The sequence below is a fragment of the Ceratina calcarata genome, unplaced genomic scaffold (assembly GCF_001652005.2).
Source record: "Ceratina calcarata isolate Rehan_Ccalc_2016 unplaced genomic scaffold, ASM165200v1 scaffold120.2, whole genome shotgun sequence".
Taxonomy (NCBI): domain Eukaryota; kingdom Metazoa; phylum Arthropoda; class Insecta; order Hymenoptera; family Apidae; genus Ceratina; species Ceratina calcarata.
In genome coordinates, this window is record NW_017132980.1 from 10,251 (window position 1) to 27,568 (window position 17,318).

The following is a 17,318-nucleotide window of genomic DNA, read 5'->3' on the forward strand; positions in this document are numbered from 1 at the left end:
CTCTCTCATGTTGTCGTTGTTACACCGATAATCGTTTATCTAAAGTCCAAAGTAAACAATGCCACGATCCTATCAAAGCATTTTAAATAAGAAAGTAGAAAAGGGACGGATTTAAAAAAAATATCTTTTAGCTTGCAATATTTGAAATTATGAACACTTGAAACATTTTTTGGATAAAGATAATTTTATTTTTCTATAGCATATTAAATAGAGTTTTGTTAGAATTGGTTTCTGGAAAGCATTGATCGATATTTAGGCCTGTTCCCCATCAAAGAAGTCCTAATTTCCGTTGATTTGTCTGTCGAGAGCACAAAAGCGAACAGTCCTCGGTTCGAGATGGTATTGTCGGCTAGAAACCGCCTAATGGTTCAGGATTACCGTCGGCCCGCTCGTGAACTACTCGTCTAACGATCGCGTTCTTCGATTTCGATCCCCAGTCATTTTCCTCGAATGACTATCGTTCAGGGTATCCATTCTGAAAAGATAAGATTCTTCTTAATAAAGTTCGCAGTGTCAACTTAACCGTCTGTATACTGCTCCGGAGTCACTAGTAAACCGAGCGTTAGGAACGCAATAAGGAAGTTATACGTTTTATCGCTGTAGTTACCACTGCAGAAATCTAGTACGTGTCTTTTGATTGCGCACATGCACCCATCAGGTGTGAATCGGAGTTAGCAATGACTCCGGCATTATCACAGAAAAAATTGAATCTGAAACTAGTAGAGACTTGTACTTACAAATTTTGAAGTATAGTTTTTAAGGACGATTCATTTATTTCTATTAACCCCTTGGCCTACACGATATCTGCCAATTGCGTGAGCTATAGTAAATATGAAAGTTCTAATAATAATACTCGGCATCTTATGGACAAATTCCTCACCACGAGTTTGACTCGTGGTTATAGACCAAAGGGTTAATAAATTGTATCATTCTAATCATGATTTTGATTGTAAGAGGAAATCAATTTCTATATTCTATAGAAGCTTGAATTCTTTCTGTTGCAGGTGTTCTATGTTCCTGCGTGTATTCCTGATCAAAGTAGATCCAGCATCGAGTGATACCAGACTTTTCAGCGAGTCGTGTCTCGATTCGTATCGATAGCAAGCAAGCAAACACACGTACGCGAGAGAGGCGTACACGCACATACACACACACACAGGCAGAGGAGAGAGAGTGTCCTCTAGACTGGAGGAGAGCGCAAGTACTCGGCATGAAGGGTGAGTCCTTTGAAAGTTCTCTCTCGTTCGATGCTCGACCCACGGTCGATCGACGACCATCGATGTTTCTGACCCCTTATACGTGACCGCAACACCCTCCCACTACGCTCGCTCTATTTGTACCAGAAATTAACCAATAACCACGGACAACCTCGATTTTATCTCGATGCAATTATCGCGCACGCTGTTGCCGGGAATTTCGGGAATTTTATTCGAAATTTCAATCAAACATTTACCCAAACGATGCTCTCACAAATATCGCTAATGATTATCACGAATGAATATAACATCGATACAATTGTTATCTTTAAAAATCGTTTATCAATTCATCTAATTCTCTATTTATAATAACTGATTGTATACACGTCGGATTCGATCCATTTACAAGGATGTTCAATGTGCAGAAATGATAAATGCAACCTGTCAATCTGAGGCACGTTGTTTTAAACTGCTATCTTATTTCGCATGGAAATCCGTCATCTATTTACGTATTATTATGCTACAAACACGGAACGATATTGATTTCCGTTTCGCAAAATATATATACATCCTACCATTAATTTTTTACTCGACTTTTAACCACGGTCAGAAAAAGTCAAAGTAGATCGGTAGATGCCTCTTTAATCCGTTCTAGAACAAATTAGAGCAGCGGGAAAGTCGATGAAAAATTGTTCTCTATTCGTATCTTGGAGCATGGATCTCTAGTCCGCTAATCTAGGCTCCATTAAGAACTTCATCGAGCCTTTATCTCGGCCCGAGCGCAACGTCCGTGTTATCTTTTAATCGTTTAACCTACATTAGGCGAAGAGTAAAAAATAATAAAACTGCGATCAATATGCCCGTTCGAGTAGGGACAGTAAATGGAGACCTTCGAGCAATAGATTTTGCACATCAATTGAAATTGTAAAATCATCATTTTTAATTATTATCATTTTTCGGAATTTGAATTTTTAACTGACCAGAGATTAGGTTTTGTGTAAATTCGAAATTGCTTTTAGAAAGAGTGCGAAGGTAAATGTAAACCATTGGAATTTTTTATGATGATAAGAGATTCAAGAGACGCGATGAGAAAGTTTTGATTATTCAGGATCGACGCATCGCAAACAGGCAACGAAACGAATTTTTAAGACGACAGGGGATCTCCGTACGAGCTGTTACGGGTTGTAACTCGCATTTATCGCCAGTAAAACCGGTCACGCGCGAGAACGCCGCCACGTACCACGCATAATGCATACGAACTGCATAAATTCAAACGACTGTGAGCCGACCGTTCGTTGCCTGCTCACGTCCTGTTTCGTTCACATCTCGTATAAATAGATTTTTTTCTTCTGAATCCAAACCGAAGTAACGATAGAAATTCTATTCAATTTTATCTCTTCTTTGATAATAAATTTATTGGCATTTTCCATTTGCTTCTTTCAACTCGGCAATGTTCACAATTAATTGATACTTGATTCACGCTTTGCAATTGCCCTAATTTTTTATTTCTTGGTTCTACTTTTCGCTGAAGAGGTGCGGCGTTCTCGAAACGATGACGAAAAATGTCTGTCATTTGAAATCTGGAGCAACGATTGCGTGCGAACAATCAACACTGCGATCCGGGTCGCGAAAATCGCTGGAAATGTAATTCCAGGATACGCGTTCAGCGTTTCGTGTCCCGTTTTTCACACGAAGGAACGCAACTTGGTGCCGCTAATTTGAAACAGTATTTTACATGAGGATAAAAAAACCAACCATTCCTCGTTCATAATAAAATTAAATTAAAACTGATGTCCAATCGGGTTAAACAAAATTGGAAAAGTGTAAACGTAGAATCTCTGGTTCTCGTTCGTACAAAATCGAGCCGAGGAAAGATGTTTCAAAGTTTGTGCAGAAACTTAGGAAATTGCTTGTGAACGAGCGTCGTTTATAAAAATAAAAAATCGATAGAAATCCCGGGTAATGGTTGGCACGGCACTTAACCCAGTCCAGAACACCTCCGAGGAGGAGCCAGAAAGGTCCTAGATGACTCTTCTTACGCCGCTCTAGAATCTCGATAATGAATTCCACTTCTTTCGCCGACGAAAATATCTTATGAATCCAAAATCGTAACCCCGTCCTATTAAAATTCGACCGAGTTCCACGTCCGAATTAAGTCAATTCAAATGTTGACCCGAATATGCTGGACGAAATTCGTGTGAATAATTGGAGCGTCGAACGTTTCTTAACCCTTCGAGCGGTTCATTTATACTAAAAATGCAATTCCAGTTCAGAATAACAAATGGATACACCGGAAACATTTTTCGCAGATTGCCAAAGTGCTCAATTCGGGTAGAGAAACCAGGTCTCAGAAAGTAGAACAAAAAAGAAGATGGTATCTGGGTAGAAGAGCGAAATTGGGTTATCAACCTGTTTAAAATGTTAAAAGTTTACTTAATTCAAATAATCTGACGTTTTAATACTCTGTGAACTTTCTCTAATAAATTAGTCTCGCACAAAATTAATTATTTCATCGTTGAAATTCCAAAAACGATGAACACAATGGGTCTGTAAAAAGCGAGCAAGGAAACAGGATGGAGTGGTGGGAGTAGGTCAGAATTAGGCTCGGTCCAGAGTAATTTTTCACCCGTGGAATTGAGGTTGGTGACCCTAATTTCAGATATTAAAACTAGTCCAAATGTTTTCAATACCAAAACTGTTCCTCGCGAAATGTCTTCTTAATAATTCTAAATTATCAGACTGCAGATTTTTAAAACAGGTGCAAGAAATATAAGGAATACTAATGTGTAAAAATTTACACCACATCTAAAGTATAATGCACGTAATTATTTTTGCAAATCTTAATCTAAATTTATGTAATATTTTGCATAAAACATGGTGCATTGCATGTTACATTCTATATATCATACAGTGTATTAATTTCCTATCGAAAATTTCGGAATCGCACGTTCTCTGAGGCATAGAGTTATGAAAATTCCTACGGGAGTAATTGGACTGGATAGAGAAGGAAAACAGGAAGTCAAAAGGAATCCACGGACGTCTTTCGTTTCGACGTCTCGTGGATGTTCGTTATCCACGGAGGGCGAGCGGTCATTGAAACGCGGGAGAGGCATGGGAACGATGCGCTTTGCATCCCGTGTGGAATGTCTGGAAGCCCTTTGAGTCGCGATCGGCTCCTCTTTCACTCTATTTCTTCGTTTATTTATCCGTTTTCACGGTACGCCCAATCGGGAAGGGTCGACCGAAGGTAACTAAAGAAAAAATTGTTTCATTTAGCTGGAATCCAACTGAGAACGTTCCAAACCTCGTCCCGGGCTTCCACGGGCTGTTTTTAATCAAACTTTCTCCTAATCTTTTGTAGTGAACGCACTTTTAATTGTGTTCTTCGCTGTCTATCACGTTCCTCTTTTAACGTCTCGGTCAAACCTTTAAGTTGTAACAGCAGTTGCAGTACTAACAGAGCCTTGACTTAAGTCGTCTTTGGCTCGATATTGCTAAACGTTTCGGAAGTTGAATTAATTAACCCGATCGGAGCAATCAAGAGGCCTGGCGGTTTCACAAACGAACAAGTCAATTCTAAACCGCTGTTACTCCTGGCAAAGGACGCTAAGGTCTGAGCGAATCGGCTCGATTTCGAGATCGTTAACGATCTTCGTCGCGAAGGAAGGAAGGAAGGAAGGGAAGGTTCAGTTTTCGTCGGTCAAACGACTGCTTTTAGCCAGATCGTTAGCGCGCTAGCTCTGCTCGTTTCTGGACCGCTGCCTAAACATACACGTTGTCCATCGAGTTACTACAGAAAGTTACCTAGGAATTTGCTTAACCCACGCCTCCACTCTCGAAGTAAATATGAATCAACTGCGAAACAGGATGCACGCGTGCCGGGAGCACCTTAATTATTCTAATTGCAAAGGCACATAAAGTGTCGGCGAGATTAAAAGCTGCAAGCTCTCAGCAATCTTAGTAACACGTTCAAATATCAACGTTGTTCACACAGTGTCCAAGATTTCAATGTCACTTTCAGTTCGTACGGTATAATAGAATATCGCAGAGATTTCTATTAACGTGATAACTCCTCCGTACTTTGATCAGAGGAATTATTGTAAATCATTCATTGACGTCGATTAATGCTTAAAAAATTCGAATCAATAATCTCCTGTGATTTTATGTAAATTTATTATTTACATTCTGTAGTTGTAAAAAAGAGCGCAATATATAACTGGGAGTCGTGACGGTCGAGCAAACAGGAAACCCATTCACCGTGGAACGGTTAGTGCTCGAATTCGTGGACGATTTAAAGAGACCGAAGACCTGGTTCGAGACCATTCCCTCCCTTAACTTTTCCCATTCTTTCAACCCCCTTTGCAATTCTCCTTTCCCTGTCGCCCGCCTCTTTCTTCCGCGAACCCATCTTTGTTTCCACCGGCCGCCCTTCTCTACCGTTTCGCCGAACCTCGACACGCTTTAACGCGGAAAACTGGCAACTCCTGTTCCAGCTCCGGCCAGAGGCAGTCCAGGTTCTTGTTGCACTTTCAATCGTTCGTTTCTTCTCTGACGCGGCCATTGCCCACCGACTTTCTTATTTACGGGATCCTCGGAACGGGCACCCTCTTTAGGAAGAGTTGTTACGACCCGATCGTTACACGCGTTTAGCTTTGTTTCTCCTCTATCAATTTATCCGAGCGCTCGCTAGAAGACGTAGAGTCGGTGTAAGAACGGTCGTTGGTACATTTACTGGAAATAGTTCGACTCTCTTTTCTTTTATTCCCCAAGTTCGATCTACCGTCCCGTCAACTGGACTTTAGTTTCTTATATGATGTTGAATAAAAAAAAACCGAAAACTTGCAACCGAGAAAACGAACCCGCGGTAATAGAGAAGAAGAAAACGAGGCTGTCCAACTGGGTCAATTCTTGACCGAAAGAGAAAAAGCATCGGGAGGGTAGGTGGTCCGTTGGCTGAAAAACGGCAGCGACTACTGCGTCAGTGGAAAACGATCTTCGCTCGGGCAGCCTCGGCCGGAAACCGGAGCCGACGTTGCGGCTGTGCCGAGCTATGACGCAATCCGCCGCCTGTATACTATACAGTATATACTGCTCTCTCGGTGCGGTGCACAATGGCCTGTATCTGGGTCGTGGTGTCAGTGCTACCACCCCCTCGCTCGGCCGCCAGGGGCCTGCTACCAGCCTCTCTATCCCGGATGGAAAATCGCTGCGATATCCGTCGGAGCGGACCGGGCCGACCCTACTTCTGACCTATTCTCTCAACTCGATACCTTCTTTCCTTCCCGTGCACTTTTTTTATCCGATACACCCTTGACTCTTGGAACATTTAAAAGATTCATCAACAGTCAATTGGCATTATTGCAATTGAAATTGTACAAAATTATTTCTATACAGAATTTTGGCAAATAGCAATGCTATGCATTTAACGCTAAGAAGAATTATTTATATAGCAAACGAATGTTTAATCATTCAGTTATTAATAGAAAAAAATTAGTATAGAGATTTACTTAGTTACAATTATTATATAGAACCAGTTTTGTCTTGTCTACACGTAACGTTTCATCAAATGGCAAAGCTATGCACTTAATGTTTAGGGTCTGAAAAATGTTTCGTACCGAGAATCGGTCGAGTCACGAGATTTCTGGGAAAGCAGCTAATCCACTAGAAATGGTGGCAATAATGCTACAGAGAGTCCACGCGACGGTCGTAATAATAAGATGGCGTGCTTGCTATTACGAACGGCCGCTTTCGCTAGGCTGCATTAAGCCATTACCACCGTTCGCGACGATTTATTCCCATCCCCGTTCGCCCCTTTTATCTTTAATCGTCTTTTCGTGCGCCAATTTTTTTCCTGTCTCCCAGCGCCGCTCTGTCGCTTGCTTTCCAACATTTAATCCCGTTTCGCTTTATGCATTAGATTTTTGAGATTAATAATCGTTCAACTTCTTTTGAAAATCGATCAGTCAACGAGTTCTATTAATTGGAACGATAGCTGCAGAATTTTTGACGTCAACGGTCGATAGATACTGATTAGTTAAAACCATACCGCGTATTATTAGAAATTCATCACGAAATTCCAGAACTTGTTAGTCAATCGATATTACCTTAATTAAATTCCAATCCGCCATAAAGATAGTTCACGAGCAGCCTAAATTCCGAAACCATTGGCAAAGGTGAATAAAATGGAAACGGCAAGAAAGAAGCTTACGAAGTATTATCGGAAATGCGAGGAAAACGTATATAACAATGCGTAATTTATTACTGCACTCGGGATGGTTGGAAGGGGGAGAACAATGCAGAGTTCGTTCACCCTTTCGCCAAATCGATAAACGTAAATTTGTGGCGGAACAAAGTTCGTACAAAAAATAATAGAGTTATAATATGTCCTGGGTTGAGTTTTAACGACCACTGTGCCCCCTCGTCAATCAACTCATTCCATAGCTGGGTTAAATATTGCGTATTGAATATTCCTACAGAGATCGTATAACAAGCGTGTCCGAGGATATACAAAATGTATTCTATTATTATTCTGTTATTATTTAATATTAACAGAATTACTGTTCCATAGATGTTAACAATTTAATTCAATCCTCGATCCAATGCGGAACCTTGCTATTCTTTAATATTAAAACTATACCATTTGTACATACTAATTAATCAGTAACGCGTGCAATTAATATCTATCAATTCTATCCCTGCAGAATTTAAATTTATCTTTTAAGAGAAAAGCCCGAAAGAAAGAGAAAGAAATTCTCAGCTAAGTTAATGCAATTATTTTAACTAAACCAAGCCTCCCTAGCTGCCTCGCTTTCTTCCCCAGGGTGTTTTGCTTCCGGTTCCTGCACTACTTCCCCTCCCCCCCCCGTGGTGCAAGCCACGAATTAAATTACACGCGGTACGAACCGGTCCCTTTGTCACTGCTAGCACGCTCGGTTACTTCTCGACGTACGATCGCGAAAACTCGGTGGCGAAAACAAGCCCCCGTCTCTACTTCCCGTTAGCTCCTCCGCCACCACTTCGTTCCCGGCGAAATTTTGGCTCCGGGACAAACTGCCAGTTAGACTGGCTGCTTTTTGTCTACCTCGACGGGATCGATGATTTTCAGAGTGCTTATCAAAAATCAAATAGAGCTGTCCACTCGTAAAATATGCAGCTCTTGTAACAATTGATAATGTTTGCATTCGAGTTCTTGAGTTAGGGTTGTTTTAACCCTGCGTATCATCCTCAATACTATGTACACTCTGTTTTATATTTATATTTCATATAATAATTCTAATATTTAATACAATTATATATGATGTATATAAATAACGATTTTTAAATGTATTACGAGCATGAAAATGTGTGAAATTATAAACGCTGCGGGACGAAAGGGTTAAGCCGGTAAAAGGAGTTAAAAGTGTCGAATAAACGAGCTGACTAAACAATATTGCACGGTGCAGCGCGGGCCACGGTCGAGCGAAACGCTTAGTGTTCGCGATTCAAGGAGCAGCTGGCCGAATGGATGAAAGAGCATCAGTCGTGGCAGTGGGGGGGGGGGGGATTAAAACGCGGCCGTTGTTGATGTTTATCACTGACCATCCCTTTCTCTCTTGGCCGCTTTTATCGAGCGACGAAAGGAATTTGAACCGGGTTAATTGGAATTATTCCGGCAGCTCTGCGGAACTTCCGAGACGGCCTCTGTTCCTTTCGACTTCGCTACCCGTTAATCGATTATCATTTCATTTCCATCGCGTGCGAACTAAAACTTTAAACGTTAATTTTCCGACCAGCGATAAATTTTAACGGGCCAAGAATAAAACTTCTCGGTACGGTACGAAGCGAGGATTCAAAAGTGATTAAAGCGACGGGCACTATAATTCTTCTAATTAGCGAAAAAAGGTGGGAATTTCTTAATGACCGAGCGCTTAGGAAAAAAGCGCCGAAGTTCCATTTCATTTATCGTAAGTGGAATAACCGTATCGCGAGTCGGACAGCGGGATTTATGATCCGCGAGGCTCGTTTCAATATCCCCCAAGCCCCCCCATCGTTTCCTACTCTCTTTTTTATCCGCCGCAGTTTCTCTAATAAATATCACAGCGGCGCGGAAGTGGCCCGCGTTACGTGTCTCGCCTCGCTATCCGTCGTGAAACTTTAATCGTTAATTAAATCGATTACCTCGCTTGGCGTACCCCGCGAATCGGATAGAAAATTATAGTTTGGAGGAAAGTAATTTTACTACTTTGAAATTCCATTATGGCATATTCTACATCTTGTTTAACTGGTAAAATGCAGATTATTTTATGCGCAGTAAAGTGTTTATAGTGTTAATTAAAAGGAACAGGAATAATTAACATTCTTCATATTTTCTTATAAAATCCGTATTTTATTAATTGCTTTGAAACAATTTCCTTGAAACTTTTCTGGATCACGCGAACGACCTTAATGCAGCACGTGAGATAGGACGTTTAATTCGGGACGGACGCATCAGCATGCCCGACCGCGAACATCCGAAACTACTTCGCTGACCGAGCATCTAGCGCGGTCTACCGTCTCATTCCACTGCATACCGTCGAACGTAAAACGTAGTCGATCGTCACCCGACCACGAACATCCCGATCTGTCCATTAACCTCGCCAATCTGAGTACTCGTCGTAAAACACAGTCTTCCCTTTCGTTGGCAATTTTCAGTAAACCTTATAAAAAAAAATTCTTTGATTAAAATATATTCTGCGGAATCGATTTTATATTGATTAAAAAATTAACTGAAAGATTAACTTAATCTTTGATTACTAAAGGATTACTACTACTAAAAGATTAACTTAATCTTTGATTAAAATATATTCGATTTTATATTGATTAAAATAATTGATTAATAAAAAATCCTACGATTTGGTTCTGATAAACGCCAGTCTCGCTAAATAAACTGGTTGCAATTTTCCTATGAAAGTAAGTAATCAAATATTTCGTCGGCAAGTCTGCAAACGGTTGAAGGTTCAGTTTTGAGTGAATGCACAATCTCTGTCGGGAATCCGGTTTTCTCGAAGACGTCGCAGTTTGTTTCCGGGCGCCCCGCTGCTGGAATCGCGATACGGTATATTCGAGTCGCTGTCAGGCGCACACGTGGCGCAGGTTGCGTCGCATTATAGCCAACGAGCGGCCATAATACGGTCCGCATGAATATTCCACGAGCTGCTGCCTTACCCTGACACTCGACGATAGACATCGACGCGTCGTGCAGTTTGCCAAGGGAAAAAGACAATCTGAGAGACCGACACTGGTTTACATTCAATCCATTCAATGTCAGCGACGTTTCAACTTTATGCTCTTCATTGTGAATGGCGAATTCATTTATGAAATATGCTTTCAATCAAAGTACAATTACTTCTTTTTCAGATATTTTCTAATAAATATATATTCCGTACATTTAATTTATACATGTCTGATCTGGCACATGTCTGACAGATTAATTTTGAGAAATTGAATCGACGATAAAAAGAATGAAGAGAATGAGAGGGAAAGCGCTGATACACTTTGGGAAAGTAAAACGGGACGGGGAATTGGGACGGGAAGATTCGAGGCACGGAATAATCGGAAAAAAACAGCGAGCAACCCCGAATGAAAGGAGCCCCGTCGTTGTTCCCGGCTAGGGAAGGGAAGGGAAGAAAGAAAGGGCGAAGAAAGCGCGAGACAGCATGGAGCGAGCGCGGGAGGAACACGCGGAGACGGGTGTAACGAAAAGCCCCAGTCGCGCTCACTCTTTGGGAGGAGGGGGGTTACTGGATCAATACCACCACCACCACGAAATCGTGATGGTGCAAAGCGGGATTCACCGCGCAACGAATGAGACCCCCGGAGCTGTGTGTCTTTCGGCTAGATGCACTCTGACAATCTTAAATGTTTGTCTTCCACGCGTAACCACCGTCCACTCGCGTTAACCCAGCGGCTCGAAGAAAAATGAATTTCATCCCAACGTGTCTTAAATCTGATCCCTTGACTCCGTTTTAATTATTAATTTTAATTCGACGTAATTTATATTTAAAACACATCGCGGCGTACGAAATGATTTTTCTCTATTCTTTCATGAGTGGAAGTGAATAAAAGATTTTTTGTTCATTTAATAGAACAAGCTCGATATTATATTATATATATTTTACTTATACGTATAATCTGCGTAATAAAAATATATGAAGAACATTAAGGAAAATCTAGCTAGAAATCGTAATGGATTCTATGTTAATTCCGGTAAATCCAATGGAGATGGACCGGTGTAATTGTCACGCTTACTCGCGCGAGTGACTCACTTTTATGTGAGACGTTTTTCCCGGGACACATTCGCTCGTAACGAATCGACTACTTCTTTGTAGTAACTCGGAGCTGATTGCGACGCGGCTCTCGGAGGTCGTAGTCGGTTTCGGGAAACCGGATTTCCCTAATCCGATTCGCGATAGGAAGGACAGTTTCCGGCGAGACCGCGACAAAAGATTTTCCCTCATACCGTTTAAACGCGTTAAAGCGGATCGACCGGTGTTTCACGTATAGAGGCACATCGGTTTCGTTGACAAAAATTCAGCTCGTTCTATAGTTTCATTTCTGTTTCTAGATTTATGAATTAGTCGTTTGATTTAATATTTTATGCTCGCATATGATTCTGACTCGGAATTTTTAGATCACAGATCACATAAACTCGTTAGGAATTCTTGGGAAGAAAAATGAAAGAGAATTGGCACTGCCAAGGGATGAAACAGTTACAATTAGGAACTGACTACAGGATTCACTGACGAACACCATTTCCTAATAAATGGACTCCGATAAACCTTAAACTGTAATTTAGGAACTCATTCTACGGTCGAATTCAAAACATTCATAGAATAAGAAAAGAGACCTTCGTACCGCGGTTTCATTCGTGTCACGTACGGTCGAAACGAAGCCCAGGCCACGGGCAGTCTTCCAAGATTTTCACGAATTTTTCTTGCGGGTCGATCGTCCTTATTTTATTTCGCCCTCTGGCCTTACAGTCATAATTTATCGAGGGTGGATCGAATCCCCTCCCCGTTCGTTATTTTCTTCGCTCGTTGCTTCATTATCCGTTTGAACGGCGCCGCTTCGCCCTCGGATTTTCCCTTGCCAAAATTCTATCGGCCCGTGCCATCCTATCGCGTTACCTCGTTTCGCCCGGCTCGTTACCCTGCGTCACGTTTCAGCTTTATGACCGTCGAACGTTACGTTTATCCCATCTTCTTTCTTGTCCTTTAGAGATAAGCAACTTTAAGTAAGAAGCTTGCGAGTCGATATTAAATTCCCATTATCACAGTACGTCGCGATCCAACGGAGAATACGTTTCCGATAGAACCATTAAAATTACTGAGGCGAAGGTACAAACGGGTAAACGAAGGTTCGTAATAAAAATTGTATATCCCATATAACCGTGAATTCTGACAGTGACCGAAATATGTTCACGAATCCCAATGGGAAAAGCAACAAGCGTTCGTCGCCGAAGACGGCTCGCCTATTCGACACTAAATCCCCCAGCTGCGACACGCGGTAGATTCATCAGTCAGTCCTTCACGCCCGAACATCTGTTTTAATAACCCGACGTAGACAATAACTGTAGCAACCCTCGAATGGTTTTTGCACTCGAGATACAGCAGAAGCACGCAGAAGAGAACGATTCGTCACGAATTCGGGTTAACACGTCGCGAAACTGGGTTTCGCACCGCAATAAAATCAATGCGGTAAGGGGATGGGATGGGGGATTGAGGGATGATGGTCTAGGTAATAAAGTGGGCCGTGCGCAGAATAGACTCGCATAATCTATCCGGTACTAGCGACAATTACGCCATGCGAAATCGCGTTTAACCGGGCGCCGTTTCGAATTTCGAGCGTTGATACCGGGCAACGGTGATTAATTCACCCGGGAAATTGCTGGAAAATCCGGCCGAGAGTTAATTGTCGGAGGAGACCGCGAAACCCGACTGCGAAACGGGCCTCTCGTCCCGCGTTCTCCAAAATGATCGATTAGATCAATTTGTCGAGTCTCTTTTCGTACTCTCTGATTAAATGTAATTAGGTTGGTCACTTTCGAATCCTCGATACCGAATGTATATTTTAAATCCTATGGGATATCACCAGGGCGAAACACATAACACTTTTACTAGCCTCAGTTCTTTCAAATTTTCTATTTTAGTATTTTTTTCTATATTTGTATTAGTTTTCAATAGAACTCTATTTATATCATAATTTATTTATCAATATATTTTATTTCTTTCTAAATTCTGTAGAATCCCAGCTTAAATCTGAGTCCTAATACATCTAAATCAGTTCACTATTTAGAAATTGAGATATTACTATAATAAAAACTTTATTAGTATAATAAAAGCTCTCTGAAAGCCAGTAGGATACCGCAGACACTGTTTGGAAACGTGTTCGTGAATGAGGTCTATTTTTGAAACACTTGGAAATGACGTGGTGTACGAATGAGAGGTACGTACTAAGCATTCTATTGAACTGCGCAATGCCCCGGGTCCGACGTTAATTAATTTCGAAATTACGAATTCATCGTGTACAGTGCAATTACGTTTGCTATGGGAAACGCTTGATTTTCGCCCCTCTGTCTGTAAACAGAACGTATCGATGCCTTCAATGAAATTCATGCGATCTTCTATAGCAAATAATAGAGAGAGCACTGTTTTATAGCCCGATGCGTTGTTGAAACGATAAACAGTAATATAACCATGCAATGATTAAATTATGAAAGAATTACGTTTACGTTATTTATATTAAATAAAACATATTACAATTTCGTACATTTATTTAATACTTGATATTCTATAAAACTGGTTTGAAATTTAATACATTCGCACAGATCAATTTGTATTATTTCATATTGCATTTAATGAAATAAACTGAGAGATGAAAAGGTAGATTGATAGAAAAATTTGCATGATTATTATCTGGATTAATAAATTTGACTCGGCTCTAAGTGTATCGACGACTGGAAGGGTTCCCCGTGATAAAATGGCACTTTATTCCCGTTGCTTTCGTCGAGGGTTGTTTCATCGGTGAAACCTTTTCGCCTCGACGAAACTTATTCATTATCTAAATGACTGTCCGCCGTGGAACTTTCACAGTAACTCGCAAACTCGAATTACCGATGGTTCCTTCCGGTCGCGGACCCTTCTCCTTTCATTTTACCGAGCGAGACGTAATAAAATTCCCCGGCGAACGAAAAGGGACGATTTACCTGATCCCAGGTTCTAATGACTCTAATTAAAATCGGGCTTGTTTTAACAGGCCCGTCTGCCTCGCTGCGAAAAACTATCATTATTATCTCCGACCCGTCTTCTGTAATTTGCCTTCAGAACAATTTAAAAATTTCATTATTAGACACCTATTTTAAATACAGAAATTCTCTGTACTGTTCAACAAAATATTATAGAAATGCTTCCTAATCGAGGTAATAAGACACAGTTTGTTCGATTTGAAAAATTGAAATGGCTCACGCCTCTATAAATATGAAGTTCACGTGAAAATTGTGTACGAGGGCTTCTAAATGATCGGAGACCGCGATTCCCCGGTGTAAAATGTCGCGGAATCGGCGTTCGGAAGCAGAGCCGCGTGTAATCACGGATAGCTGAATCCCTCCTATTTTTCTCCTTCGGTTTCTCAACCGCCCGCCTCCCTGTTCATTTTCGCGCACGATCGCGCGTAACAAAGTACTCGGCCGGATAATGAAATTCCGAGTTCGACTCCGGCGCGACACTTGCATTATTAACGAACGGAATTAAAGACTACGACTGGCTCCGGGCAATGACCGAACCCGGCGTACAAATCACTCAATGCTGATTTTTATACATTACCAATAATTACATTAATTTATCACCAAGACAGGTTCGACATTTTATTAATCGATACTGTACATGTTTTATTTTAAAATCGGTTCGTAACGATCGAATAAAATAGTAGTAACCTGGCAGGCTATCAGACAGTTGTCAATTATGTAACGTCTGTCTCGCGATGGCAACAAGCGGAAGCGTTCTCCTCGGAGGACTTCCGACGTTCAGACATCCTTCAGGAGTAAATCAAGCCTCGAGTGGATTATACGCGTACAGCTATTGCATATTGTGAGAATTAATTCGATTAGACGAGCCTGATTCGGCTGAATTCTCCGACTAATTTACCTTCCTCCAAACCCGACGTCATCATGATTGATGACGACGATACGTCAGGAGATACGTCGATCAGTCTCCATGAAAAATTTGTTCGACTTCTAATAATTTTTACGATTTCACGTCTCGATAAACGAGAGAAAAACGAAATTCGTTTAATGATCACGTCTCCTCATAGGAAATATAATTGCAATTTTAATTGGCGAAGTAAAACGTAACCCTTGACGACACTTTGTTCCCCCATCTAAATTCCAGCGAGGACACCGCTTAGAGCGAGTTTGTTTTAGCATAACGCCGGCTTATCGCGACTTAAATAGGCCGAGTTACGAGCAGGGAATATCGCCTGCATGAAATTCGAATAACTTAACCGGGACTTGGAAATAGTTTCGAACTGTATAACGACTGAGATAGTTTACGTCCGTCGTAACCCCGAGGTCCGTCACGCGGGCCTGGGAACGGTCCATCTTGGACCCGGATGCCCTTTCGCGACTGACGGCAACGCTTAAGCTCGGATTTGAAACGGCTTAAGTTCTCAACATCTTGCCTCGCGAGTGACCCGGGTCTATCAGACTTACCTTTGATGGTTTACATTCATAATACGTAGTTCGTCGGAATAAAATCAATAAGTAACTTGGCAATTTCTGATAGAACCAAGACTGTTCAATGGTATTAATAAAAAGTTAAATCTTTTCGATTCACTTCCTTAACTTTTCAATTAACTCATTGCGTCGTGATTTAATCAATCTCAACGTACTTTCTTAATTAAGTAATTTCAATATAAAGTATCTCCAAGAAATTCATTAGTTCCAATGGCACGTCGCGTTATTTCATCAAACTTATAATGATAGATATAGTAGATTTTATTCGAAGCTCGTGTTCTTTCACATTTAAGAAGCTTTAACCTTCACAAGGATATCGGGAATCATAACGGTTAAGGGAATCGAGGCCAGTCCAATTTCGAAGCTTCTCGGGGTGGGCGGCACGCGTTGGCCACGGTCCCAGCTGGAGAACGCGATAACAGGGTGACCCTCGTCCACGCTCCACTTCTTCCAGGTCCCCAGCCAAAATTTCGTTTCTCACGAACGAGCTTTCTTACCATGCCGCGTATTCGACTCGACCCTGGACGCGACAGGGTTGAAAAGGGTCGGTGGATCTCGGCCATTGACCGGTACCTGAAAGGCTCGTTGGGTGCCCGTTCGAACGCGTTTCTGATAAAGTACAGCCGGTTCTTGTTACCTTTCACTGAAGTTTGGCTCATGTTTTGTACAGAGTTGACTCGCTCCAGAGAAGGTTCTGTAGTATATCGAGGAATATGATTTTGTAACATTGTTGGGAAATTCGAGCGAACTCTGATTAATGTTTTAGAAGTTATAAGTCTGAAATTAATTATTAACCTACGATCTATCATTCATACGAATTTCGTTTCACTTTATGGAATAAAGATTATTTACCTCGAAGGATAATTATTGTTAATAAATAGAAAATTACTTAGATAATGAATAATTTCATTAAACAATGCAGTAAGATACAAAATTTATATAAAAGAATAATTAATTTCTTAGAAAACGTGAGTGTAGTGTTCACGAAACAAATTTCCTGTCTTGAGAATTATAATATCGGGCTGGAGGAAGGAAAATAAAATCTCGAGTAGAAATCGAGCATCGAGAGCGTCGGTCCTCTCTACGAAGATTAAATTTTCAAGTTAACGCGGAACGAACGGGATAAATTAGAGGACCTTCACCTTCGGCTGGTCTCGATTTTCTCGTTTTCCCTTCGGACAGGGGTGTGCCATTAATCGTGAACGAAACTTTCCAGTCGTTCGGAATCGCTTAATGAACTCCAACAATGCCTATGTCATTGTAGCCAATTTTTATAAACGCCCATGAAAGTACCTACTTAAGGGAACATAGAAAATTCAAATGAACCATGATAAACCAGTTTTATCCAGATTCATTTTAATAAAAGTAATCTAATA

The 17,318-nt window shown here is 41.1% G+C and overlaps 1 protein-coding gene across 1 annotated transcript in view; it reads left to right on the forward strand.

Annotated features, from left to right (window-relative positions):
• Window positions 1–1,009: 1,009 nt before the first annotated feature.
• Window positions 1,010–17,318, forward strand: part of LOC108626176 (uncharacterized) — a 72,969-nt gene continuing 56,660 nt past the window's right edge. The window contains exon 1 of the mRNA XM_018026704.2: window positions 1,010–1,217. Coding sequence (XP_017882193.1) covers window positions 1,211–1,217 — 7 coding nt within the window. The 5' untranslated portion in view covers window positions 1,010–1,210. The remainder of the gene's footprint in view (window positions 1,218–17,318) is intronic.